The sequence below is a fragment of the Hermetia illucens genome, chromosome 7 (genome assembly GCF_905115235.1).
Source record: "Hermetia illucens chromosome 7, iHerIll2.2.curated.20191125, whole genome shotgun sequence".
NCBI classification, from domain to species: domain Eukaryota; kingdom Metazoa; phylum Arthropoda; class Insecta; order Diptera; family Stratiomyidae; genus Hermetia; species Hermetia illucens.
Genome location: NC_051855.1, coordinates 14,360,048 through 14,387,843, shown reverse-complemented (window position 1 = coordinate 14,387,843; position 27,796 = coordinate 14,360,048). Strand labels below are relative to the sequence as shown.

Below are 27,796 nucleotides of genomic sequence, written 5' to 3'. Positions count from 1 at the left end.
TTATTTTTTGTTTATAATGTTGTTCATTTATTTGTTGATTAAATTAAATACATTTCATGTTATTTGATCAATCCCATTTGGCAACGTCTATGTCAAATAATTTATACATATTTTCATATTAGAAAGAATTCTACTATTATTTCGACAGTTGTAAACCTAAAATACTTCTAAAAGGAGCATTTTTTGATGATCTATTTATGATAATTATAATAATTGAGCATTATTATCTCGAAAATGTTATTTTTCAATTGATGAACGTGTTCATTTCTATGTCTTTCAGTTTTTAAATCTGTCCTACCCATATTGAGATAATTTGTGGTATAGTAATATATAGTAATACTTCTTCAAGATATGCCCCATAGGCCCGGTCACGAAATTAAGAAAGGAAAAATTGTCATCTGTTCACTCCTTTGTGGAGACAGTCTTTTCTCTTATTGTTATTTTATCTTAGCTCCTTCTCAATGAGACTGTACTTTAATTTCATTTTAATGAAAATTATAATATACAGTTGTAAGGCTACAGCGCCAGGACAAGCAGAAAGCCGGACTTAAAGGTCCATGACACAACCTGGATTATTACTAGGAGCACGACATTGAGAGATTAATACGAAACCAAGTCGGTTTAGACAGCTACTATCGCCATATAGATATTTTTTTAGCTAGAAAAGGCGATCTTGAGCAAAAAAATCTTTTTTAAAGATGAAAATTCTGGAACTCTAAAAAAGATAAACTGAGATCCTGGTTTTCAGCGCTTCACTAATTACTAGTGTGTAGTATAAAACGAGATCTACATTGAACATGCCAAATTGAAATAGAGTTCTCTGCGAATTTGGTGTATTTTCTTATGAGGGGTTGTCCTCATTAAACAGTGACGAGTGGATTACAAAAAGTAGCTTAGGACGACTTCCTGATGGAATTATTTCTAGCCTCAGATTAGTGTTAAGCGTAAATTAATTTTATGAAAGAGCTGTTTCTAGTTTTGATGAATCTTTGAGACATAGGCTTAGTAGCTACGCTTTTCAAATCTATCTGACATTTTGAACTCGCTTATTCAACGAATTGTTTTAATTTTACACGGTACTTAAGCAAAAAAAGGATTAGGGTTTTTGTAAAGGAAAATAAAGTGTCTAGAAATTATTAACCAGTTTTATAAAGAACAATCCATGTATATTAAATATCGCGTTTCTCTGCTTTTTTTCTGCATTTAACTTTGTGAATCTTTAGGACAAAACTACTAACATAAACTCCAATATAAACTCAATAGTCCTGATGATGTGTTGAGATATCATATAAGACTTCAATGAAGTCATCACGATTTACATGTTGGGGTGTACTACAACTAGGAAGCAATTCGAACTCCTCATCAATGCCAGCGAAATCAAATGACTTTATCAAATTGGTTTCATCATCATTCCCTTCGTGATCATTTTTATTTTGTACCGGCGAGCATCCTGTATATGTTGTACCTACATCTTCAATGACTACATTTGTTACTGTCTGATTATTCCGAAATGCTGCGCCCTCATCACCATATGGGTTCAGGGCTGATATGACGACATTCGCGCTTGGTTGTGGTACTTCACTTGCTAGATATATCTGAATAATACAGAACAAGACGTAGATTTGTAAGTTGTAAGATACCTAGTAATATATCTATAAACTAAACAGATATAGGGACACATCTTGCTCACCTCATTACCACATTGGCTGTCCATTGCCATTGATGTAACCATGGTAGTTATGAGTTCTGGCACGCCTGAATCTTTAGCTGATACTGTCGATAGTCCATCGGATGCACTAGCTGGTGCGAAACTATCACTATCGAACATATCATCAGCGGAAGACATCAAATCCAACGTATTTATATTTAAATAGTCACCATTCGTTATATCGCCCAATACATGAAATTCATTCGATGTCTGGCTAAGATTAATTTGATGATGATTTTGTTCTTGATTGGCGATATCATGCGTATTCTGGGCCGCAACTACTTGAGCAATTTGCTGATCAACTTCGATGATACTCCCTATGCCAATATCGTCTACATGCAGGGTGTGATCAACACTTATCGAAGCATTTATACTATTCAGTGTTCGATTGAAGAGATAATTGTTGTTTTGGCTACCGGCAAAATCGTCTATTATAAGATTTACATCTTGATTTGTCAAATGTTTAGAATTAATAGACGTGATATGAGGCCGATCGTTACAGCACTTCCGTCGTTTTTCAGCAATGGTCGGAGATTCAGAACTTTTTGGGGATGATATTGATGTGCGAACACGACTACGATTGCGAATACGTTTACGTTCGCTCTTGTTTGCATCAATTCCTAGCTCCCAGTAGCCTCCTTTGCCATCACCTTTGTTATAAACGTTACGATCGATTTTACGAAAACAAAATTGTAATGAAAGGTTATGACGAATTGAATTCTGTAATTTCATCATTGGAAAAAAAAGATACCAATTACTTTAGTGGTTTCAAAAGGAAGGAAGTTATCAGGCAATGACCCAACAACTTCCTTTGGTAAATTAGTTAAACTATTTAGGAAATTCACTAAATACTCGTAGAACTCAAAATAACATAATTTTGAACACAAATTAAGAAACAGAAAGAGATCTAATAAAACGAAAGTAAAAAGTTGTGTTCAGATATAATGACCCAAAACCCATCCTCTTGACTGCCTAAGCTAGTGCGAAAAATAAAGTGAACAAAATTGAAATTGAGTGCGAGACGAGTTATGTTGAAACGCCAGGTCGACGACAGCACACTGTCCTCCCAAGGACTGGATCATAACCCAAAAAGGATCTATCCCATTGGGGATAGCGAGAGCAAAGCTCAATCTAGTTCCAAAGGCAGCCCAGAAGCTACAGTCCCATGCTCATCAACAACAATTACAACGAAAGCCAGCTACAATACTACTCCGTACGCACTTTAGCCGTCAGTACTAACGCTAGTTGAGCCGGAAACAATTTCCGGAGGAGGAAAATTCCTCCTACATCATCTCCGGAGCTAACACCCATCTGGCGAGTAACCGCAACTGCCCAGACATAACCTCCTCCCTCCCTACAAAGTCCAACCCAATCTTTTCCACCAAACCCAACCCAAACCCTCTCAAATTCCACCTTCCCTTATCACACAATCTCAATCATTCTCATACGCAGCTGTGGCTAGAAACTAGGCATCCCCATTCCCTCCGTCCAATCCATTAAGTACCTCGGGAGACATCTAAATACCCGTCTATCTCCCGTCCCACAAGTAAACTCCATCCTTCTCAAAACCATGGTTGGGTTGAAAATACTCTGTTGCTACAGCAACTTATCACTTATAGCTTCGTCTCCCCAGCCCAACTGGAGCAACTAGTCTCTCTGAGAGTGAACTGCCTCTCTTCTAGGGTGATGTGTGGCTTTCCAGGAGCCACACCATGTACGAGGTGACCCTACTATACTGTAACAAAACATTACAGATCTAGACCGGGGAAAAATAATGTGAGGGAGCGTGTTCTCCTTGAGGCATTCGCGGAGTTAGACGTAGTACTTGCAAATGTTGGGGCCTCGTACACTTTCAGGGCAAGGGGCCTGGGGTCTATAGTGGGCTTGAGTGCTGCTTTAGCCAGTAGAGTCGATTGGCATGTCAGTGAGGACTATACTTACAGCGACTACCAGACAATCCGCGTGGAATTAAGGGCGAATCGAGCTCGAAAAGGAGTTCTCGCAGAATGCTCGGCTGGACGGCGAAAACTTTTGAGGGGGACACATTTTCCGCGGCGCTTAAACCCGACATATCCCTGAAGAGTACAGCTAGAGAAAAAGCCACCCAAATCACCCGATGGGTGACGGAAGCATGTGATGCTACTATGTCCACAACCCCTAACAAGCCACAAAATTACCTCGTGGGCAGAGGCGCTTGCAAATTCTCGGAGACGGAAGCAGATGAATTCGGTTTACCGGCTGATGGTTTCGAGGGTCAGCAGTGCTTTTAGAATCACACCAGGTGCGACAGTATTGGTGGTAACGGGTATGATCTCCGTCGAGTCGACATTCTGGCGATAGAAATCAGGGTGTTGTACCATGCAAGACATATGAAGAAGCACAAAGATTATCTCTGGCAACGCAGATAAGACGAGTCTACGAATGGAAGCGTTACGGTGTGGTTTGAACGGAAATATGAGGAGGCCAGCTACCACATTACCCAGCTTTTCACAGGCAGTATCTGCACCGCTTTAAATTGGATGACTCTCCGTCTCTAGAGGCGGTAGCATACTGAAACATCCCGAGCATGTGATGTTTCACTGCTCAAAGTTCGCAGTGGAGAGGAGAAACCTCAACAAAACGTTGGGCAGGAGGGTGAGCGCGGAAAACTTAGTTGCGGAGATGCTGAGGTCCAGGGAGAACTGGCTTACAGTTTCCTCCGCAATCGTGAAAATGTAAGAGGAGTTGCTGCAGAAGTAAGAAGGAGGAAAGCCGAAAGGTGAAGAAGGACGAGTGACTAAAGACAAACCGACTCCGCGAAGTAATACAAATGGGAGTCCCGGCAGGCTAGACCTGGAAAGACCGGGGGTGACTTTTAGTGAGTGCGAATCCCACGCGCGTCCGCTGTATCCATCCTCGGCGTTGGTGCGGCTTATGTGGCAGTCTGTGCCTGGAATGAAAATTCTTTGCTTTACCAATGCAAGCCGTGAGAATCACAGGCGCGAGATAAGCCGAGCGAAGCCGGGAACTGAAAAACAGACTAAAGAAGGCAGGGATTCGTGGTAGACAGGACTAAAAAGGTGTTTTAGACGTCATGGATGGTAGCGACATCCTTTATGGAACTAGCATCGATGATTCAATGTGAGCTAAACCGATAAAACTCGGTTTCATGTTATCAAAGACGGTGCCCCTCATATCTGATGATAAATAAAAATAAAAAATGCATTTAAATTAAAGAAAAAAATCTAAAAGTTAAAAAAATATAATTTAATTCTAAAACAGAAAATTCCTAGCAATGGCATGGGCCTAATTTACTAGTTTTAATAATTTAAGAAATGGCACAGGCTTCATTACTGACATGAAGTGCCAAAAAATACTAAATATATAGAAAGCAACCTCCATAGAAAATAAAAATCTATCTAAAATACCATTGAAATTGAAATTGAAATTGACATGCTTATTTTGCTCATACACATAATTTTTTTCTTACGTTCCAATTATTTCGAACCCTGTAATAACCAAATTTACTCTGGATCCATGAGTATATATGTTGCAATGTCATACGTCCGTTTTCAAGCATTGCCATTGCAATCATTTGAGCATAATTGAAAGGTGGTTTATCAGTCGTATCCATTTGATATAATTCCGCTGATTTATTATAATTTTCCCAATTTCTAGAAGAATTTTATACAAAAAAAAATAAGTAAAAATCTATATTTTCCACACACATTTATCTGTATCTACGCTAAGAAGCTAGATTTGTGGGAAATTAATATATTAATCTACAATTCTCGTGTATACTACAAAAACCACAGATACGACTATGAAGAGCAACAAAGTGTGATTGATAAAGGTGCAAAAATTAAACTGTGTAAACTGCATGGATATATCCTGTTCGAAAATGGTCTAATGTCGTGAGTCCACATCAATAAAAATGTATGTTGAATGCAACACCACGAGCAGGAATTTCTATGAAAGTAGATGTGTCATAGTGCATTAAAATTTATTACTAATTCAACGCATATCCGGGAAATCGTCAGTGCCCGGACAAACGTCAAAGGATTTGTGCCTCATAAGGCCCTCACCAATATTAGTTAGATAGTCTGCCTAAATTTAACACCTCACTCAGGAGTCAAGAGGTAACTGAGTCATATCAGGCCCGCACTGTTTTGGTCTGCTTTTGGGTCATTTCATATCTACTTGGATTCTTAGGCCAGTTTTTACTAACGAGTTGTCGTCAATGTTTATTACATGACTATACCATTGAAGATGCCTTTATTACAGCGTCTCCCCAATGGGTGCAACACCCACCAACTTTCCACGGCGCTCTTCGATCGATGAGCAAGCTACCATTTTTATTATTAGCACAGCAGAACTTACCCCCATCCCATGAAAAAAGGGGGGTGCATTTCACAACTGTGTTTTTTGTGATCGACGAAAGACAATGAAAGACGTCTTGTGGTAATGGAGACGAAGATGTGGCCTTAGACTAGCGGCCTAACACGCTCTGATCACATTCGAAATGAGGATATCCTTGATCGATATGGGGTTCCACCGATCGTGGAAAAATTGCGAGAGAGGCGTCTTCGATGATATGGTTGTGTAATTCGCGCTAACGAGAATTCACTTACCAAGATTGATCTGTACATCGAAGTGAATGGTAAAGGACGCTAGATTGTGCTTTGAAGGCCTCGCGACTACATCCAAATCAGGCCTTTAATAAAATAAGATGACGCAACCGACCACGGCGAGTCGACCCCGCTTGTGAACCGGACAAAGGTTGAATAAAAAGAAGAAAGGTAATCATCATCACCTTCAGACAGGATTAAAATTTGTGGGAAAATACTATCCAATTTGTGCTAAAAATACCTACCGCAAAAAAATTTGGCGAACATTTTTATTTTTGTGGACTAAGTTTAAAATTATTGAAAAAATCTATATCCTACTTTTAAGCACACACCACACACTTTTAAAGAAAACATGCACACAAAAAATCACACTTACTGTTTTGCTTGGCCTACGAATCGTTGAAAACGATCATTTAATGTATCTTTTTTTGTAAGCGATGGCACTGAACCCGGTACATTAGTAGATTTTCCGGCAGAATGGCTATCTAAAGCATCATCATCCAGAATAGGATTAACTGAATTTGGCCATTCAACTAGATTTTTTAATTGTGTTAACCAAGTTAAGTTTGTCAACTCCTGAGTTGAATCATCATCATCATCCTCATTATCATGTTCATCATCATCGCATGTTCCAGTGCTGCTATCCTGATCATCATGTTGTGGCTCCTTGGAGCATTCAATTGAGTTTTCTGATTGAGCTGATGGGCTAGGACCTAAAATGTGTTGTGAAAAGATTCCCTTGTTTAAAAACAATATTATCTGAATTTGTAAAGTCCATTGTAGATCTATCCTGATGCAGAGACAGTAGGTGAGTACTCTTTCTCCCATCTTACTTTAAATGATACGGGAAGGATTCAAATCTTAGATCACAGATAAAGGAGGGGGGACAATTGCATTGCACTTTCCCAAGGTGGTCGACAAGTGGGTCACCTCGAAGGCACTTGGCGCAGAACATTAGAGGCGGAGTGCGGGCATCTCCGGAAGTCGTGAAGGGAGCTGAAGGTAATCGCGGTACGTACGTAGATGTGGTTGACACGCCCCCCGCCAAGGGGTGAATGGCAACCGTATTAACGAATATTTACATCTTCATTAAATATTGTCAAATACAAGAGCACTGTCGAATAGTATTAATTCCCACTTTTGGCTCCGTACTAGTATGACTATATGTTACCAAACGGGTTCGGACAGACAAGGCAAACTTGCAACGATCCTTGCTATCCCCAAACTAAGTCGACTCATACGTCCCAGTTGGTAGTCCCGTATAGTCAACCTGGTGGCGAACTAACTTGAGCGGCAACAACGACAACGACCCGACATGGAATTGCGTGACATCTCGTCGAAACAATAAAAACAATAATTGAAGCCATCCTGCAGAGCGAGGGCACGTGGAGCCGAGTAGAACGTTACACTCAAGGCATTCTTCAGGCGAGAACTATGGAGATGGATAGAAGAGACGCCAGGGTAGCCGCGGCTCTCTGCATCCACAGGGTTTGCTCCTGTACTGAATAGGCCTAGCCTTATGTAATGTGCCAAACGGTTCTGGGTTATAGTCTTAGACGATTCAGAGGGGCGTTTTAACGGGTAGTCGGGATAGACAGGTAGCGAGTTGATTCGAATAAGGTTTCGTTGCCACAAATCCTTAAAAACAAAATTGTAATGGTTATCATTGATTCCACGCCTCCAGGTGTTGACGGTATTGTCAAAATATGATTCAAGTCATCAAAAAATTAGAACTCAACGAGCAGTCTGGTTTCAAATCCAGATCTGGAATTGAACTATTTCTTAAGATACTTTTTGAGAGATTTTGTCATCACCTGCTTTTCACTGATTTTGAAAAGGTTGTTAACAGCGTATTTGAGGATTTTTGACAAATCGTTTTGGGAGTTGCACTGACAACAAGTGGAAAGGTTCGTTTCAAACTATTATATTATGTTTATAATCAACCGAATAAGTTATTCATAATTATAAAAATTTGCTTACTTATGGAATCCGTTACGTAGAGTAACTTCGATTGTCCAGCATTGTAAAAATTTAGATACATTTCAGGTTGAGAATCTTCAGCAGTTGCCATCACTTACCTGAAACAAATGGAAAATAATTGAATTAGATGATAAATGAAATAAAGATAAAACACATTTAATGCGATTACAACCGCTCACTAATATTTTTAATATTTCAATAAAAACAATGAATTTTCACAATAAATTTCCTGTGGATATGAGGATGTTGTGTTAATTCCAGAATTACTAATTTATCCACGTGTCACGGAATATTCTAAGGGTTCAAGTCCTTTCAACTTCAATTAATTAACTATAACCTATTCTGATTGATGATTATGAAATAACTACATCATAAAACATAAGAATTTAGGGAATTTTCACTGAAATTTGTGCTTATGAAATAGGTAAACCATAAAGAATTAGTACTAAATTATTTTCACCACAATTGACGTGTGTATTGTATTATTATTAACACATCCACTTCTTTTTAATGAAGAGGTAACCGTTAAACCGCTTTACACTTTTCACCTCTGAGAGAAAATATTTCCAGCAAATATGAACATTAAAATCACTTGAAACTCGTCCTTTTTTGTAAGGTTCCAACAATTGTTAATTTAATGTTAATTTTAACAAAATTTTATTCAATGAAAATATTAGACATGATGATATTGCACAATAGTGAAATCTTGCTCGCCATTTTGTTCGACTGTACGTTCAGTTGCCAAGCTTCAGTTGTATACTTGTGTCCTTAACCAAAAAGGAATAGCCCTATACTCTCCATACACTGACCATTGGCCAGTTAGTAAGTGTAAGTAGAAGATAATACTTGTCGCCGGTTGGTTGGTGGCTAGTTAAAAAAAGTAGTAGTATCACGAGGGCGAACAGTGAACCATGCTATGTTGTATACCTTAGCAAGGGGTGAAAGAGAAAGCTTCTCATTTCAAAATTTTCTAAGAATCAGCTATAAGGACGATTTTGTAAAAGGAGTAGGCATATGGGAGAATATTAATAAGGAATTAATGATTAGATTGAAAGTATCCAATATCTTATTTAAAAGCCCAGAAAATAGTAAAATTATTAAGAATATGCCAGGTTTTATAGGAACTATCGGAAGTGCTAAGCGACATAGGGTCGCATAATATTACAAGCAGAATAAATATATCTGCGTTTAAAGTAATAGCAACCAGTACGCATTTTTTTATATTTAAAATTCGCGAATAAGCAGAATAGATAAATTTTGATTTCTTTACTATTCTTTACTGCCCTATTCCCACTTTTATATCGTATGCAATTGGACTACCACCCTCCTTTTGCTGATATATTCATGTGTGTCACTGTTGACATCATCTATTAATAATTACACCTGATTGTGCAGAGGGGGAATTCAGAGTCAATAAAAAAGTACATAACCATGTCGATAGAAGTAACACCTGTTTTCAGTAATACTGAAGGGAAATTCCAAATGCAATAGTTTTCCAAAGTTTCATTACCGGTGCCTGGATCATTAGAGCAGAACCCTAACTTCATTATTAATTCTGGGATATGTGTATTTACAGATGGTTGTGTATTGGAAATTAGTTTAAGAAAGAATGTTCTCTTGGGTTTCAGTAAAATTATTCATGAAAATGGAAAAATATAAAATTAGCACTAAAAGATTTGTGGTTTTCAGTATTGGCAAGATTTAGGTTTTTTCATATTTGCTGCTGGAACTGAAGAAGCCTCCAAGCAATATAGCTAAAAGCAGCGCAAGACCTACTCTCGCAAACCATCTATGGGAAGCCCATGGAAGCTACCATAATCAGCGAGCCTTTCCGCAACAATAACATTGATGCCTGGGGGACAGATGTAACTGGCAAGGCGCCAGAATGGGCGTGAGGAAGTCAAGCCATTCAAGAAGTATGGAGTTTCCAGAAGTTTGTCAAGGCAAAAATAGCTGGCATCTAGTTGCTATGCTCCACCAAGTGTGACGATAGCAGAGATCGCGGAGTTGCAGGCTGCATGTCTTCGAGCTAGAAGGATCTGCCAACGATTTAGAGAAAGACCAGACTTCGATGATAAACGGAAAGTATATGTAAACTTTCGAGGTAGGCATAAGCAGGCTATACGTAGTTAGGCTTAGCAGGCTATATAAGCCACTTGGGAACAGCGGACGGAGTGGTTATGAAAAAGATGAGAGGGCGGGCACCACAAGTAACCTGCTCAAATCTTGTTATCCATATTGTGATGATGCTCTTCCCTCATCAGTATCAGTATCACCCATATGATGTCCAACGTGTTCAAACCCTGCTTCGTCGGGACTGCGGATGCAGTTTTGCTGCAGAATGTTGCAAAAAATTGGGAGTACCCGGCTTTTTTAACAAGGTACTATCGTGGCATGAAAGAACATTTAAAAAGGATGGCTTTATGAACATGCACACTTTGTATAGTTGTGCATTGAAAAATCCACACTTCATCCGAGAAGAGAGGTGGAACCTCTCCGATTCAAAGTTAACATGTGGATCGGTACCCTAAACGAACATGTAATTGGTCCATTGGAATTACCAGAATCGGAACTGGCAGGCTTAGTTACATTTTGTACAGTTTTTTTTGTACCAGATTTTTTAGAAGATGTTTCTTTGGTCACACTCTAATCCACGTGGTTCCAAAGTAATGGCTTCCCGGCCCATTATGGTCATAAAGTCCGACACTAACGATTTTAACGAACTCTTAGAATGGTTTTTTTGGTTTGTTTTTTGGTAGAACACATTAAAACCATCCTAATTTTATAGACCAAGATTAAATTAATAAAAATATAAATATAAATTTTGTTAGGGAAGAATTTAACAAGGTTAAACTTGATATATTCCAAGAACTCAAGTGGAAACCTTTTTTTCGTCGTTGTTTTTGTTTATGAATCGATAATTACAATTTACAAAGAGTGTCTTACTTTTCTCCGCAGTTTTACTATTCAGCTAGAACAAAACTTCCAATGGCATCAGCTAAAATTTATCTAAATTCAATTATACGTTATTTCTTAGTATCACCAAGTCAGTTGATTTTTTTATAAATGTATTATTGTACACGTTGCGAAAGCTATTCACACCATTTCAATCCTATCCTGGCTGTTTTTGAACCCAATGACACTGAATGATATTATAGTACTAATTGAGCGCATTATAGTTTTAAACATTATTTAATCTTTGCATTTTAGAAGCAAACTTCGAACTATTAAAATTACCCTTTCGTTTTTATTTTTTTTATTTTTTAAAACACTTCACTCTATTAATAATGGTACTAAGTCGCCATATTGGTATTGGACAAGGGAAAAAAAGATTGAATTGTAACACTTAGAAACTGTTTATATTCCGAATACATGTATTTGTTGACCAATGGTCAGTCTCTTAGAGCTAGATGGAGGGGGAAAGCACATCTACAAGGATTTGTGGGTCGATGAAGAGTTAGTTTGATGGAAGAATTCCTTATAATTGAATTCAATAGTAAATGAATAATATAAGTAGAAAAATAGTTGAGAAATGGTTTCGAGGACTAACAAATTTTAATTAGATTCAGTTGAAAGGTTAATTTTTATTAAACGTTTTTGTAAACCGTATTCTTTTAAAAACTACAGAATATAGAAAGTTTTGCGTACAAATATATCACGATTTTCTTCCTTCTCCTGCACACAGAAAACTTAAACTTGGTGATCATAGCACTTAACTTGACTCTCTAAATTAACATCATACTATCACTAAATAACAACAGATCAACTTTTTCGGTTCAAAATAAACATTTCTTAAAGTTTGTAGACTGGCACGATACTGTCTCTTGACTGTCGTTTTGTTATACACCTGACTACAACTTAGCACTTTATCCTTACATAGTTTAATTGACATTATTCATGAACGATTGCCCTTCTAGAAAAGGAAACCCCTTCGTATACCCAAATACTACATGGATATCGTGAACAGTTATTCATAGAGCACGAGGGCAAGAACCAGTAGACCATAACCATTATGTGACCAGGACATATGTATAAAGAACAGGTGAAACAAAAATTTTCAAAGCGGCAATCATATTGTAACCCCTACTGGGTTGTACGTATGAATTGGATATCTTAGATAGTTAGATACTTTGTGGAACATTTGATATTTTGATTTTCGCAAGATGCATCATGGGATATGCATCAGTACCTTTTATAGTAGAACTTGGTAAAAGGAGTTTTTGAAAATTTTTAAAAAGTGCAATTGAACCTGAAATTATTGGTAACGTAAATCAAGGACGCAAGGACGGGGTTGAAAATTAAATGAAAATGAGGTAAAAACTGCGCTGGGCCTCATATTATCCGTTTTTTTTTTTTTTTTCAAATGTATTGCGCGCCACGGAGAAAAATCCGGCCGCGAGGGGAAACCCTGCACTCATTGCAATATCCCCATGTGTTGATGACAATAGACAAACCATTTTATTTTTGGTTTATAAAAAACACAAGCCTTATGTCCGTTAAAGCGAATAATAAATCTATCTATTCGACAAATCGTACTATCTTTCACGTCATTTCAAATCTCTCATTTATTATTAATTAGCGTTTCTTTAAAATGTTTCCCCGAACCTTATTGGACGCAGAGGGTTTTGAGCCGTAACTGGATGTGGGATACCAGTCTACTGAGTCGACTAAAGGAGTACCTAAGCCACTGTTTCGTTATGGTACCGTGACTTAAAGCACCTCAAAACCTAGATCTAATTTGAATTATTGCTATCGATTCGAGTCTTATATCCAGTACAGGATCGGCGGCAGACTCTCCCCGTACACCAGGCCCTGAATTCCTCTCGACGGACTGTACGAAGGCCAAAGAGGACGAAAGGCAAGGATTGCGACCATAACGGATCGTCGCAAGCCAATAAAGTGGCCTTCAGCGTCCGGTTCCAAAGTTCCAGCATCCCATTAGACTGCGAGTGGTATGTATGGTCCTGTGGCGTTTGAAACCCAGGAGCTTCCTCAACTCCGAGGAAAGGGTAGACTCAAATTGCATTACCTGTTCGTGATGATTACGGCTAGTACACCATTCCCGACAGAGGGCATCGGCACATGATTGTGCAGTAACGTCAGTCAGAGGTAATACTTCAACCATAGAGATTTCAACAGCTTTGAAACGAAGCGGAATCTTCTTCAAAAAAACTTAACTGATGTAGCCACCGAAATAAGCAGGAAATGAGGTAAAAATTCGCTGCAGCAGATGTTGACGTTTCTTTGAGAATAGTTGAAGTTAGCAGCTCTGCAGGGAGGCAATTTCCCTCGGGCGACGATGCTGAATCGACAACTGCGCCGGATGCGGACTCGTTCCTGGCATAACAGCATCTATTGGTCCTTGGCGATTGCATTCAACGAAGTACAACTGATTACTAAGGTTAAAGCGAGCGACGTGGCTTACTCAGCGCGTTCTGCTCGACGTGTCCTTTGTCCACTGGTGGCTCGTTGGGGAGTTCCGTCCCCACGTACTCGAGGAGGGCGATCAGACCCGAGTCTGCAAGGAACTCATCTGAAGTGGCTCTGCCACGAAGCCTCACCGGAGGTTATCTGGTACCATGGGAACCGGGATGGCCCTCTGAGAGCGTATGCTCCAGGAGAAATCCTGGAGGATGTACTCTCGGCCCGGTTATTTGCGGTTGCCCCCTAGTGGGAGTTTCATGGTGGTTATGCCTACATCACGGGCAGAGCTCCCCGGAGCTCACGACTCGGGCGCCGTACCCCTTAGTTGCGGCAGAGGTGTTAGATAGGCCTCGCATCCACTGGTATGAATGCTGAGCCTGCACTCAGTATAAACCAGGACCGCTGTGCTTGCATGGCGGGGCTCTGATTGTAGTCCCAAAATCAATCCGTGTCCGAAGAGGACTGTGGGATTAAGCCTTCACGGCCTTCAATCCTGCGTCGACGGAGGTTACGGTGAGAAGGAAGAACCGTACCGCACCGGCCTCATGGCAGGGCGCCAGATGTGTCGACGGAAGTTCAGTGACTCGCAGTAGTAGGTGGTTTACATCTCCGCTGTGCCACCACCCTACCTACTTAAAAGATAAAGGGATTCTGTTGATGGTGCTGGTGGTAGGTTTTCATCATCTGCATTTCAAAATATCCAGATATATTGAGAAATCTACTTCGTTTGCTGCAGGATTTTAACACCACCATACACAGAAACAGAATTCTGTCTTTATATGTTTTTGATTTCATCATTACCATTTTTAAAGAACTAGATCTGGACGATCACCAATATTTTACTTCAAAAGCTGGTATGCATACACATGAAATCCATCATATCTTGCTGATGAAGCTTCCATTCTTGAAGCTTACAGAAAGTCCATATTAGGCGTAGCCCATCAGATTAAGTGATGAAATTTTTCATACTTTAGAAAACATATTTAGCATTTCTGATCCTGTTTGTAGATTTACGGGATTCTATTTTGCTAATATGCAATTAGTTTGGCAGAACTAAACCGCATAAATAGAAAGTCATTCAACATTATAAGAAATTGTATTTGGACTAAAGCCCTAAGAGACAATCTTACTTGTGTATATGTTTTATGATATCCCTTACTCCATACACCCAGATGACCTTCTCAACGACCACGAATTGGTGAAGGAATTTAAGAAAAAGCATAATGTTTTCCAATTCTCTCTGCCTCTCACAGAATAAGACTTGCGCAATGACTTCTTCTTAGGTTATTGTATCATTGTTGTAGGGTTTTCCTGTTCAAATAAAGTCCAGAAGAGCAATTCAAAAGCAAGCTTTCAATCCAGACCCCTCGTATTGAGTGACTGAATTATTTTGTTTCCCTTCATACTCCGAAAGTACAAGATAATTTTTACCTCTTCCAAATTACAAAATTTTGTATCTATCATATCTGAACTTGTTCAAAATAAATTCCATCATAAACTGTGAAATTTCAAAAGGTTTAGTAAAGATCTTAAATACGGTGAGCCTTTGGAACAGGACATTATCATTTGTTCAGTGCGTGATATACATTGGAAGGTATAATTTGACTGGAAAGGAACAAGTACTTGTTATTTCGGTTCATAGTAATATCGGGTGTGAATGTGACTTTCAAAAAAGGACATAGGTTTTGCTTGTGTGTTTACTTTTTGTGAAATTTTCGATTTTACGAAGCGTGAATGACGTGAAGAGTTATGAAAATCGGTAGAGTTTGAATTTTTATTGGGAGCAAACCGCAGTTTTCGATATCTTTAATTTGATCGACTCATAATCTAACAGCTTTTTAGTGGAGCTGAAAAAGCTCAGTGAAACGTACGAATTACAATCTAGTTATTCGCAGTATTTACGTTGTCCTAGTGTGAATTTCAGAAAGGATACATTTTTGTTTTAGAACACGGAATAAGGTAATTGAAGGACATAATGTGAATGAATTCAACGCAATAATGTTGGTTAAATCCTACAAACGCAGTTTGAAGACGCTATCATGCGAAGAGCGCGTGTTTTTATTTTCCCAACTCCAGTAAACGCAACCAGCAACCTTCCTTCTCGTACCAGTAGACTGGTTCCTTCTCTTCCTAGTTAAGGAGAATTATAGATTTGCAGTTAACTTCGTAACGTCCATTATTCGTTTATTTGAACCATCCTCCAAATGAAGCCCATCCGCCCTCTCCCATCAGTGCTCAAATTTGATATTCATCCGTAAGGACCATGATACCATAGAGGTTGCAGAAGGTTGTACGTGGATGGTTGGATAGAAATATACCAGTATTTGTGTGTATGAAACGAAAGGATATATCTGCACAAAACGAAAGGAGGTAGTGAACTTGTTTTCGGTATAAGTAAGAACAACTTGCTAGAAGTGGCGTCAAGTAGCTATTTGTGTACGTGCGATTGGTTACTGGAACGTGACCTTGCCAAAAGTTTAGATTTTCAATAATTACGGTAACTCATGTCAAATTCCTTATTTTCTTGGTTTTAATCCTGCTGAAATGTTCCTTTGTGACCAATAGATACTAGCTATCTTTTTATCCTACTTCTATGCATTCATCTAATTCAACTGTTGACTTTCCTCTCAACTTTTTTGACGATAAAACTAACTTGCACTTATTACCATTAGATATCAGATAGGCTAGCTTCAGATATATCTATACGTACATGTTTTCCCGCTGTCAGTCTCGTCTTAAGGTCATAAAATTTCTCATTTTTTCAGCACTGTCAGTTATTGCATAACATCATGTTCAGTAGCTCTCAGATTCTCAGCCAGGTTTGCTTTGTTGCAATACCACTGCCACTAATAATATTACAATAGACACGCGACATTTTGTTCTAGGTCATTATCCATTCATCAATTCTAGATAAATTGCTAAGAGACATCGTATGGGAGCAAATTGAAAAAAGTACTTATAATTAACAAGACAACAACAATAAGAGTCTACAGTGAGCGAAGTTCGCCCCAAGGAATCTTATTTCACAAAGGAGAAGAATCTATCTGTACTAAGAGTATCTATTTTTCTCACAACAGTTAGTATAATCAGTATAATTGCTGCGATCACAGTGTTGAGAGTTATATACTGTTTATTGAGCATGTAGCTTCTGCAATTGAATATCAAATCTGTCTTTTCTCTAGTTCAACACCACTCGGTCGTAAGAACGTATCTTTATAACTCTCGGATTTGACAATTGTATCTATAGTAAAGAGTACAAACCAATATTAGTGAAATTTGATGAACATTTCATCTATTACACACCAAATACCATGTCAATTGACCGGGTTCAATATTGGGTTCAAATTAATTTGTAATTGTTTATTCGACTACGCGGTGGACAAGTGATAAGTATTACTGTTTATTGTGTTCAATTCGGTATTGAGTTCGAAAACCCTGCTCGAACCACGTTACTGCTGGATTCACAAGAAAAAAATATGTAAGTATCTGTGGTATTTGAAGTGTGGTGCTAGGACTTTAGACTGATTAAAAAGGACCTAAAACTGATTTCCGATTGATCCATTACAATCCAGTTAAAAAGTGCGAAAAGATACATTAAAAGTGAAAGTGAAAATATTTGCCTGAACTTGTACAGATTCTTAGATAAAGCTCTTTCTTCCTAGTCTTTATCCACTTCAGTATCTTTGTCCCTCGTATAGATTGAGTTCGCCACTTTTCTCGGTCATGGGCTTGGTCCGGAGGGAGTCGGAAAGTTCTTAAAAATGGGTCGCTCCTCATCGACTTCAATATTCAGATTTAATTCCTAATATGGAATGACATTGAAGTGTTTCGGAGAGAAGAGCTATTCAAGTTTCTTTTTCGGGACCATAAAAGCAAGTGATTGCTAACTCAAAGTGTCCAAAGGAATATAAAATTTGGATTGAATCCATTCTTGCCTAGTCAGCACTGAGAAGATACAAGCAATTAGGGAAACATTGCCCATTAGTACTTCCTGGTGTGAATCAGTTCACCATCCTGCCCTTCACCCTTTGGTAGGGTATAGCTCGTCATCCACACCTACGCGCCAACGTTCGCGGTTACCTGAAATGACCTTCAGCTCCCCCCACGACTTGCTGAAACGCTCGCACTCATCCTCGACTGTTCTGTGCCAAGTGCCCTTGGGGCGACCCACTCCTCCATCCGGCATCTTGAGAGAGTGGGTTCCAGCAATACAGTTGTCACCATTCCTTAAAGTGTGACTTATCCACTGCCACTTCCGTCTTCGGATCATAGTGCGTACGAGTGTCAGACCTGTTCGCCGAGCAAGTTCCTCGTTTAAATGGGTCTCCTTTTGCGGAGCTGAAACCTTTTTTCCGAACCGGGGGACGCTCCAAAAAAGTGTCTGCGAAGCGTTAGGTTCGCCTGATAACACCATTGACGGAATCACGTCCTGGGTTACTCCGCTGAACCTGGGTGGTTTCAGTGATGTGGGGGCACAGCGGAGACGTGAACCACCAACTATATCGCTGGCAATATGAACGCCTCCGCCGATGCACTGAATTACCGCCGACACATCTTTTTCCCGTGATCGCCGCAGAGTGCAGGTTTTGTGTACAACAAAACATTATTCAAATCGGTTTACTGTCTGTTTACCTGTCAACCTATCTGTCTGTCTATCTGCCACACGCCTTTTTCTAGGAAACGGTTATAGCGATTGACACCAAATTTGGTGAAAATATATATAGTCATGTGGAGTATCAAATGAAAGATCTTGGTTAGTACTTTCCAAAGCCGGTCATAGTTTTGATTTTTGGGGAAAGATGGGTAGTGCGCGGGATCGAAAGTGACCATTTCTTTCACGAACGCATTCTCAGAAACTACCCAACCGAAAAATCTGACACTTATAAGCATACATTTAACAAATTATTCTGAGTGTATGCATTGAGCTAAATACAGATATGTTCCGTTTTGATTTCTTGTTATCCCCTCGCCATCATTATGAAATCTCATCTATTCTCTCTGATTTCGCCAACCCGTATGTCTAGATATTGAAATTATTACCATTAGATTATTTGGAAACAAAACTCTGTTGTTTGTATTATGGAAACAGAGACTTTCTATGAACGACCTTTAGGGTAAAAAATTAAATCGCTCAATGCCAGGGGAAAAGACCAACGCATACATATGTCCATACTCAAGCAGGAAAACAAACTATTACATTAAGCTTCCTTCAATAAAATCATATGACGAGAAAAAAACATCAAACTAAAATTATAACAAGTTAAAAATAGAAATTACTGATAATTTTGCTCTATTTTCCATAACATGGTCGGTTGATCGAGGAAAATATGTGCAGGAAGAAGAAAATCTTTATCCCAATATAATTGGCATAAAGCGGATTGAAAAAGTACAAAAAAAAAATTAATCTTTTGTGGATTATCTAAAATAACTCATAACAGTATGAAATATGGAAGAAATTATACTTTTATTCATTTCATAGAATTGGGAGTCACAATTCTTATAAAAAAAATTTATAGTAAGAGAAAGAGCGAGACAGGGAGAGAGATCACTTAAAGATATATTTGGCTAAAGTGTAATGTCTGTGAAATAAAATTAAACTGTTTTCTCTTTGACTTTTCCACCGTTGACTTTAAAGTGGAAAAAATCATAGTTGCAGAATGGATAATGTGAAAAAGTCTGGAAAAACAATTTATGACTAATTTTTATTAAAAATATTTCCTTGACTAATATCGAACTTGGGTAGTATATCAAAAGTAACCATTACATTGCAGTAGTAATGCAATTAATACCAATTGGCAATGCGAATGATTGATTAGATAAAATAATATAAAACGTCTGCCACGCCTAACCTAGTTAGCTGTTAGGAGGATATTTTTAGTTGATCTCAATTGATCTTCAAGAGTGTTCATAAGTGTCAATTTGCGATGGACATTGTTATCTATTATCTATGTCTACTCAAACGATAGGGAAATACGTCTTGATTTTGATCAATCATATTTTGTTCCATCTATGTGTATATCTATATCTTTTCAAAAGTCCATTGAAAACTTCTTAAATGTATTAGATTTTGCCGATTGCTCATGGCAAATGTTTGCATTGAATGGTTACGGTACTAAATAGTTTCCAAATGTAGTTTTCAAGATATTATCAATAAATTGGAACCTATTCCAGGAGAGTAGTTCAAATTGGTGCCAAGATGCCCGAATCTTTCACAAATTGTTACAATACAGCCAGGACTCCCTGCTATTTCCTCGTCAACTCGAACATAATCTTCAAAAGGGATATCCCCTAATGTAGGGTGAGAATCCTAAGGTCTTGATGGAATTTGAGGAACTTCATTTGGTTGGGAATCGATAGGAAATTCACATTTCTGAAAGCAATTGAAATTTGTTGATGCGGCCACACTCATCCATGCTTTCTCAACTATCAACAGAGCGGTGAGCCCCAGTTTTCGAAGTACGGTCAGGGACGCCGTGAGCTGGATCAAACTACCGCCACACGCCAATCGAAAAAACGTCGTGCTTTGATATTTTGGTAGCAATAAAGTTTCAAAATTTGCAGGTTGCTGGCCCACAAAATCCAGTGAGGAGAAGTTGATATAAAACTTTATAGTAAAATATTGAAAAAAATCTGAATTCGAAATGGAAAAGTCTGAATTTGAAATGAAAAATTCTGAATTTGAAATAGAAAATTCTGAAATTGACTTGGAAAAGCCTGAAGTTGGCTTGGATATTTCTGAAATTAGTGTGGAAAATTCTGAATTGGTTTGGAAAATTCCAAATTTGACTTACAAAGCCTAGTTACATTCGTACATAAAACTAATTCTAATCAATAAGTTCAAATATTTAGCAGTAAATCATGCCAGATTCAGATGGTTCCGTAGTGAATAAATGGTGATTAAATGAAACAGATGCACCGGCTTTGTCCTCAAATGGGGGCATCAAAAGAGCTACATTTGTATGTATGTATTTGTTTCAAAATATCGCATTTGAGTGAGTTTGAAATCTCAATTCAATTTCATCTACGCCATGTAAATATTAGTTGATCTGTGCAACAATTAGTAACAAGATTTGTGCATCTGAATTTGTATCTATGTTGCTCATATCTGATATATGTATGGTGTTTGAATATGCATCGCTTTGCTGAGGGCTAGTCCATTGGTAAGCAGCGATTTTGTATGCTATTCTAGTCTTATAAGCAAGCAGAAAACCGGTTTACGGATGTTTACACTTGACAATCGCATGCATTTATAACTTATCTGTGACTCTAGACCAAACCACTATTTTCTCCCATTTCTACTATTATTCTTAAAACTCGGGCAACACACATTAAATTAGAAATGATCGAGAATAGTGTATAAAAGCGATTTGCGCTTTAACAAAAGATTTTATTTGTTTACAAACAATTCATCACTATCATAGAAAATATCAAAAAGAACACAATAATAACAACAACAATCACTCTCTACATACACGGGAGCTTGTTGATTAAATATATATACATCTAGTGTGAGAAAAACAGTGCCGGACTGGCTGGTGAAGAGTTCAATAGAACAGAAAAAGATATTCAGATTTCTTCCCCATTTAATAAAAATAAATCGAGGAGTTTATAATCGAATACGCAACCAACAGGCACTTGAATCGCATAAGACTTTCGAAGCGTGGATCGTGCCATCGGCTCGGGAAAAATTTACTGAAAAAGTATCTCGATTTTAAACGGGAATAGTATCTATAGTAGTTAGATTGGGATGAAAAAGTGCCTTAAGATTGTTATTTTGTTATAAATGTAATAAAAAACAATTAAAATTTACTGGAATCTATTTTGTCGGAAGAAAGTCCTTTATTTGTAGTTCGAAGTGTTCAAATGATTTTCAATAAAGTTTACCCTTTGTCCGACGGGTTTTAAGTGTACTTTTTTATGAAAGTAACATAGTTCATGATATCAGTCAAAAGGATCTTGAAGTGGTGATTTAACTTTAAAATTAGAAAGTGAGAACCACAAATTTGCGGGTTCAGTTGCTGAGTTATTATTCCAATCCCATCATCGGTCGAAGGATTCAAGTTGGAGCCAGAAACAGATAACTCTCAAGTCGAAATGTCGGTTGATGTTGCTGCCCATCCGGAGGAATTCCGGTAATTGTGCTTTCTTAGCTTGTGTTTATTACCATACTGAATAATCTGACGGAGAAAGGTCTAATATATCTTAATGACTTGTCAAGTATCTTCTTTTCCAATTTTGGATCTCTGTCAAATGTTACCCATATTTTACTAATTGACCCTTTAAAGATTAAACTTATTTACAAACTTATTGGTCACCCCTCTCCCCCTTTAAAATTGCATGGAAGAACTTCAACTGGCTGTTGATGACATTGACTGGCCAATTGAATACGGTATGAATGCGCACAGATCACGCGTTCCAATTGTGATCAACAAAGCTCTTGTCGCGAATTCGTTCTTCAGAATATCGTTCGTGCTGCCCACCCAGCTCTCAATGCTTTTATTTAACAAGCACTTGTTTGTTGGAAAATGTTCATGGTTGGTTACTGAGAAAAAATGTATTCTTTACATCAGCAAACACTGGGAGATGTTTATCATAAATGTTACTTTATTGCTTTTGCCAAATGCCGAAAATAACCTGGGCATTAAGAAATTTATCCAGAAAGCAGAAATTATTGAAAATATAAAAAAGATTGTTTCTAGCTTGATTTGCAGATTCTCCTATTTCTTAAAAGATATGTTATGAAACAACCGTTTATTTATATCTTGTGTTTTTTAACATGGATATACAGTGGTTCAAACGCATAATTGGACAAAGAATGATTGATGTTTTCAACATGATTTTTCGTCCTAATTTATCAATTTTGTTTTCAAAATCTATCTATGCATCTTTTATATATTTTCGGAAAATCTAGTTTGGTTGAAGTTTCCATCCCTGACGAATCATATCACAAATAACACCTCCAAATTTCAAATCAATCAGTACAGTAGTTATTTTTTAATCGTGTACGTACATTCCCAAAACCTCAATTTGACAAAATCACAGCTGTGACAGGGGGCACAGCTGACAAAGAGCAAAGGACAAAGGACAGACGACAAAAGATAGTTGACAGAGGACAGGGGACCTGGAAAGCTCATCCTCTGTTATACTTGGGATATCCTTTGTGGGATGCTCTCTTTCGACCGCAATAGTACATTTACTCTACTATGGGAATAGAGTGGTCATTATTCTTCGCAACAAAACTGGCACTTTATCTGCGGGGTTCTGATTCCTTTCAACTTAGCCATTGCCGCTCTATAGGCTCCTCCTCACAGGTTGATGTCGACCTCTTCGCAGAGTGCTTTGACGACACTCCGTTGACTTTCACAGATCGCCTTACACAGCTATTCATTCCACCATGGTTTCGGCAATCTGTAAGCGTTATTGCTGCACCTTGGCATCTTAAGCAAATAAACAACACTCTTAGGAACACTCTTTGTCCTATTATGCATTGGACCCACTGTACATATATTCCCTATGAATTAAAACTTTGTTATAAGTATTACCAGGCCATTCATTGAAATAAGAACTTCATTCATAAAAAATCTGTTTAGACGATACCAGTCGTGGTTATTACTAGAGTGATCACCACCTCGACTTACATTATTCGGCTCCTAAAAAAAATGCCTGCAGCCGATAAACAAAAATATATTTTCTCATAAAAGTGATGAAAATATTAAATGAATTTTATTATGAATGCGCATATCGATATTTATGTAAATACTCAACAGAGTAGACAAATGAATCATATTAGGTTTTTGGGGTGAACTAATCCTGGAAACAACAAGGCATTTTCTGTAATGTGTTTTCCAAATTGACAAAGTCAGACAACACTGCCAAATTATTATTATTGCTGTTGTCTAGGGGGTGATGATCACGGCGACCGGTCGGTGGCCAAAGATCGTGTTGATCATCGCAATGTTGCACGCAACCATCGCATGGTTGGCTCTCATGTGAAGTGTAGAAAATGCTCGCACAAGGTGTAAACAATAATAAATTATAGAATGTGTACATCCAGAAATAGTAACAAGACCACTTGGTAATGCTGGCTGTGTATGTGATCTCGCACTACCCCTCCTATACAATGGAAAATGGTAATTAGGAAAATTCTTAATCGTACACCTGTTTTACTTTTTCTCTATACCATTGTGTATCTGCGACTCTAATAAGAGTGGTATTTGAGACTAAGGGTCATGTATCTGTTCAAAGTGTAATAAAAGATACATCCAAACAAATAAGAAACTTATCCGTTGCTGGTTAAAATGAATGGAAACGTGACCATCATCATGTAAACCAAGCAATTCAAACGAAAATTATCTGCCTCAAGACCAGGGACCGTATTTTCCTACACCAGATGTTTCAATTTAGATTTAGATTTTCATGGGTGTGAAAAACTGCTAATGTTGTTTTATTAGTCATTTTGTAGTATGTGACTAAAGATATAATGCATCCACTTTTATGAAACAAAAAATATTTATTTAACTCAACCTCTTAGAATTATCAATCTATGAATTAGTACTAATTCTCGCCTATATTTTGATACATATACTTCCTTATTTTTTCTTCTGCAGACCGGACGTACTAAAAAGAACCATGAATAAGTTATGCAGACAAGTATCTATCGAGTCTCCTGGTCCAACAATGAAAGATTGCGTGTTCAGTTTTATTGTACCAGTACCAGATACACCTCCAAAAGGTGCACGCATTAAAATTGTATGCGCAGGAGCTTGCTATCGTCGTCATCGTTCACCATCGATTTCATCAATTTCCAGTGTATCGTCTGAACTCAGCGATTACAATGTACCAATTGCAGCACAAACAACCCCATCTGCACAGCAGACTAGCCCAGCACATCAAGGTATTCGAGACGGGGCCATTTTCCCAGGTTTTGAAGTGGCCGGTGTCATTGAAACATTAGGAAGTGAATTGGGTCCTGATTGTGGATTTACGGTTGGTCAACGTGTTGTAATCTATCCATTTGATGAAGCGCCTAATGGTTATGCTGAACTGATTTGTGTACCAGACTTGAAGTATTTAATTCCAATACCTGATAGTTTGCCTATTAGCGTTGCAGCTATGCTTCCAACCGGTGCACTTTTGGCTATGAGTGCAGTTCTTCAGGCTCATGAAATTGCCAGTGAATTACTAAAAGAACGCGGTAATGATACGATTTGTAAAATGCTGATTGTGGGAACCGGTGGACTGGCCCTTTGGGCTGTACGAATCGCCCAATATCATTTTCACAATTCAGATTATAGCCGTGGCAGATTTGATATAACTGTTGCTAGTTTAAAGGATGAAGGCTTCATGTTAGCCAAAGAAATTGAGAAGTAAGTTTTTGTTAATTTTTTAAATAAATTTTTCAGATAAAAGATCTTCACCCCATTTCGTCATATCTCAGAAAAATCGCGTAAAGTTCACACTGGCTGCATTCCACCCCCAAATGCAGTAAAAAAAAACAACTTGTTGACTATAACCCCTTTTTGATGCCACCCCCCTGACATTTTATTTCTTCTTTTCTTCACATCTAAAATCGTTTCTCTTCCATTATTTTAATAGCGTTAAAGTTGTACAATGGAATGAAGACTTGTATGAGAAGCAACTAATTGAAAGAACTAAAGATGCATGCAATGGTCTAGTGGATATTGTTATTGATTTCGGAACCACATCAAGAAGTCTTCATAGATCAATGCAATGTCTAACGAAGGTGAATCCCCTAAAAATTAAAGAAAACTAGAGCATGGTTTTATAACCAAACAATATTCCCTTTCAATTTTAGGGAGGCGTAGTGCTAATAAATGATGAAGTTGCTGAAAAACTTCTTCCGAAATTTGCACGCCTTGCCGAGGAGCGCGAGCAAAAAATTGAAGCAGTTGCTAATGGGTCAATTGAACAATTACACGAGGTAGTGAAGTTGGTTGCATCAGGCGAGGTGAGTTATGCACTTGATACCATAAACAGATACGATTTATTAGAAAAATATTTTTTTTCTACTTTACAGATCAAGCCACCACCTCATTCAATTTTCCCATGTGAACAAGCATCGGAAGTAGTTCGTAAATTATGCGCATCAGAAATTCCAGGACGTGCTATACTCCGATTTCATGACATTGACTAAATATACAGGTGAAAAATTTATATAAAATGCAAATCATCCTCTACTAAGATGAAATGTACTTTATTTTCCTCTTTTTGTTGTATTTAAAAAAATTTGACAAAGTTAAAACAAATTTTGCAAGCGTCAGTGAGCTTGATCTTACCTATTATTATTAATAAAGAAAAAATAAAAGTAAGCTAAGGATAAAAATATCTGAATTCAAAGGAAAATTAAAAATAAATAAGAAAACAAGGAAATAAAAATAGAAATTAAGGGCAGGGAATCTTAAGACTCAAAACAAAAACACAAAGTTACAGATAAAATTACAGAAAGATAATCTACAGAGATCTCTTGTGAGATTTCCTTTCGTAACAAATACTCTCCTTTTTTTGAGTTGACTCAGGTTTTCGTTTCAAAGCATTTAAATGTGGCACCAAATTTAAAAAATTCTGTAATATTCTCTATTGCTACAGGCTAGTGGATTTCGAAAATGAACTTGCAACTTGTAAGGAAGCTTCCAATTGATTGTTATTTACTATATATAATACAGTAGAATCCTGATAATTCGTATCGTCAATAGACTGACTATTTAGTACGAAATATGGGCGGATTACCAATTATCGGGAATGAAAAATAAAGAAAATTAACTCCAGAGACCCAGAAATTAGCCGGAAATACGAACAATGGATGTACGAATTATCGAGATTCCACTGTATTTGAATGTTGAAAGTAATTCATTCAAGTGATCATTTTGCAATCCAATGCTATAGCCATTTTCTTCTGTGCTTTGAAAACGGGATATGGAATTAGAATTCATATTTTCATCTCTTGCGTTAAGCTTAAGTTATAAGCATATTTGACGAAAGAATATTTTATTTGATTTTTATCTATTTATATGAATTAATATAATATACAAGTGCACATTTTTGAGAACGAAGTGATAAGCGAACGCTGATATAGATCAATAAAACTCCTTAGATTTTAAGCTCCTTTAACAAATTGCATAATGATTGTTACCGTAGTTTTTATATATACCTTCAAATCTAATCAAAGTATAGACAAAACCGGAAAAAAAAATCCATACAAACGAGAAACATGGTAAAGATCACCTATTTTCGGAATCTCACTACTTTCCTAATATTGTCTGGATATGCATTTATTATTTTTCATCAAACAATTCAATGCATAAAAAATAGACTAATCAAAAGAATAGGAAGTAGACTTTAGGAGTATGCACGATTAATTCGTCAAATGATTTTGGTTTAAATATTTTCTTATGCTTAAATATATGTACTGCATAGTTAGTCAATCATGTTACTGTTATCCCTATTTGAATTGTATATTTTTTTTTTGTTTTTTATCGAATCTAATAGTACTTTGTGATATTCAATATTCAAAAAATCTGTCATTGTTTAATTTGCTCCAGATTAACTTCATTTATCCATAAAATTCTTATATAAAATTTTACGTTACGTACATTTAAGGTTCCATTTTGGCCCGCCGCACACAACAACACCCATTGAAAGTCACTCTTTAAATTATAACAAAAAAGCATCACATTTTTTCGCATTTATTAATTATAAATTTATTATACTATGAAACAACTATTGTAGATATTAATTAAAAAAAAAGAAACAACAGATTTGAAGGAAGAATTAGCAGTTGTTTTATTATAGCAAAAAAAAAATAAATACACTAGAAAGAATAATAAAAAAAAAAAGAAAGTAGATAAAAATCCGCATGAACGAAGTAAGGAGTATTTGAAAAGTATTCGTTGTATTTCAATTAGAAGGAAAAGAAACACGAAAAAAAAAGAAATAACTAAACTAACGATAGTAACGAATAATAAATAGCAAGACCCACATACAAGGTGTTGTTATCCAGGAAACTGTTAATGAAATGAAAAGATAAAAAAAGAATCACAAAAAATATATTGTTCCCGAA

The 27,796-nt window shown here is 37.4% G+C and overlaps 2 protein-coding genes across 12 annotated transcripts; one reads left to right on the top strand and one right to left on the bottom strand.

Annotated features, from left to right (window-relative positions):
• On the bottom strand, positions 1–16,647 carry LOC119660972. Of its 7 annotated transcripts, none has more exons than XM_038070040.1 (6): positions 16,430–16,647; positions 8,296–8,393; positions 6,692–7,028; positions 5,178–5,361; positions 1,691–2,428; positions 1–1,595 (listed from the first exon to the last, which is right to left on the bottom strand). In XM_038070040.1, the coding sequence occupies exons 2-6, from the start codon at positions 8,384–8,386 to the stop codon at positions 1,257–1,259; spliced, it is 1,689 nt and encodes a 562-aa protein (XP_037925968.1). In that variant the 5' UTR covers positions 8,387–8,393; positions 16,430–16,647; the 3' UTR covers positions 1–1,256. The 7 variants fall into 7 exon arrangements, with proteins under 7 accessions (XP_037925968.1, XP_037925970.1, XP_037925965.1 ...); XM_038070042.1 differs by lacking the exon at positions 16,430–16,647 and adding an exon at positions 16,226–16,389; XM_038070037.1 differs by lacking the exon at positions 16,430–16,647 and adding an exon at positions 11,944–12,186.
• Positions 15,062–27,796, top strand: LOC119660974 (zinc-type alcohol dehydrogenase-like protein C1773.06c). 5 transcript variants are annotated; one of them, XM_038070052.1, is made up of 5 exons: positions 15,062–15,313; positions 24,327–25,085; positions 25,315–25,462; positions 25,535–25,687; positions 25,757–27,796. In XM_038070052.1, the coding sequence occupies exons 2-5, from the start codon at positions 24,349–24,351 to the stop codon at positions 25,871–25,873; spliced, it is 1,155 nt and encodes a 384-aa protein (XP_037925980.1). In that variant the 5' UTR covers positions 15,062–15,313; positions 24,327–24,348; the 3' UTR covers positions 25,874–27,796. The 5 variants fall into 5 exon arrangements, with proteins under 5 accessions (XP_037925980.1, XP_037925979.1, XP_037925981.1 ...); XM_038070051.1 differs by lacking the exon at positions 15,062–15,313 and adding an exon at positions 15,323–15,678; XM_038070053.1 differs by lacking the exon at positions 15,062–15,313 and adding an exon at positions 16,093–16,216.

Bases quoted from the DNA above. Each gene is read 5' to 3' on its own strand.
- LOC119660972 (XM_038070040.1), bottom strand. From the start codon at position 8,386: ATGGCAACTGCTGAAGATTCTCAACCTGAAATGTATCTAAATTTTTAC. The intron at 7,029-8,295 runs GTAAGCAAATTT...AACACATTTTAG, and splicing joins CTACGTAACGGATTCCATAA to GTCCTAGCCCATCAGCTCAA. The intron at 2,429-5,177 runs GTAAGAAAAAAA...ATGAAATTACAG, and splicing joins GGGTTCGAAATAATTGGAAC to AATTCAATTCGTCATAACCT.
- LOC119660974 (XM_038070049.1), top strand. From the start codon at position 21,814: ATGTCGGTTGATGTTGCTGCCCATCCGGAGGAATTCCG. The intron at 25,086-25,314 runs GTAAGTTTTTGT...TTATTTTAATAG, and splicing joins TTAGCCAAAGAAATTGAGAA to CGTTAAAGTTGTACAATGGA. The intron at 25,463-25,534 runs GTGAATCCCCTA...TTTCAATTTTAG, and splicing joins CAATGCAATGTCTAACGAAG to GGAGGCGTAGTGCTAATAAA.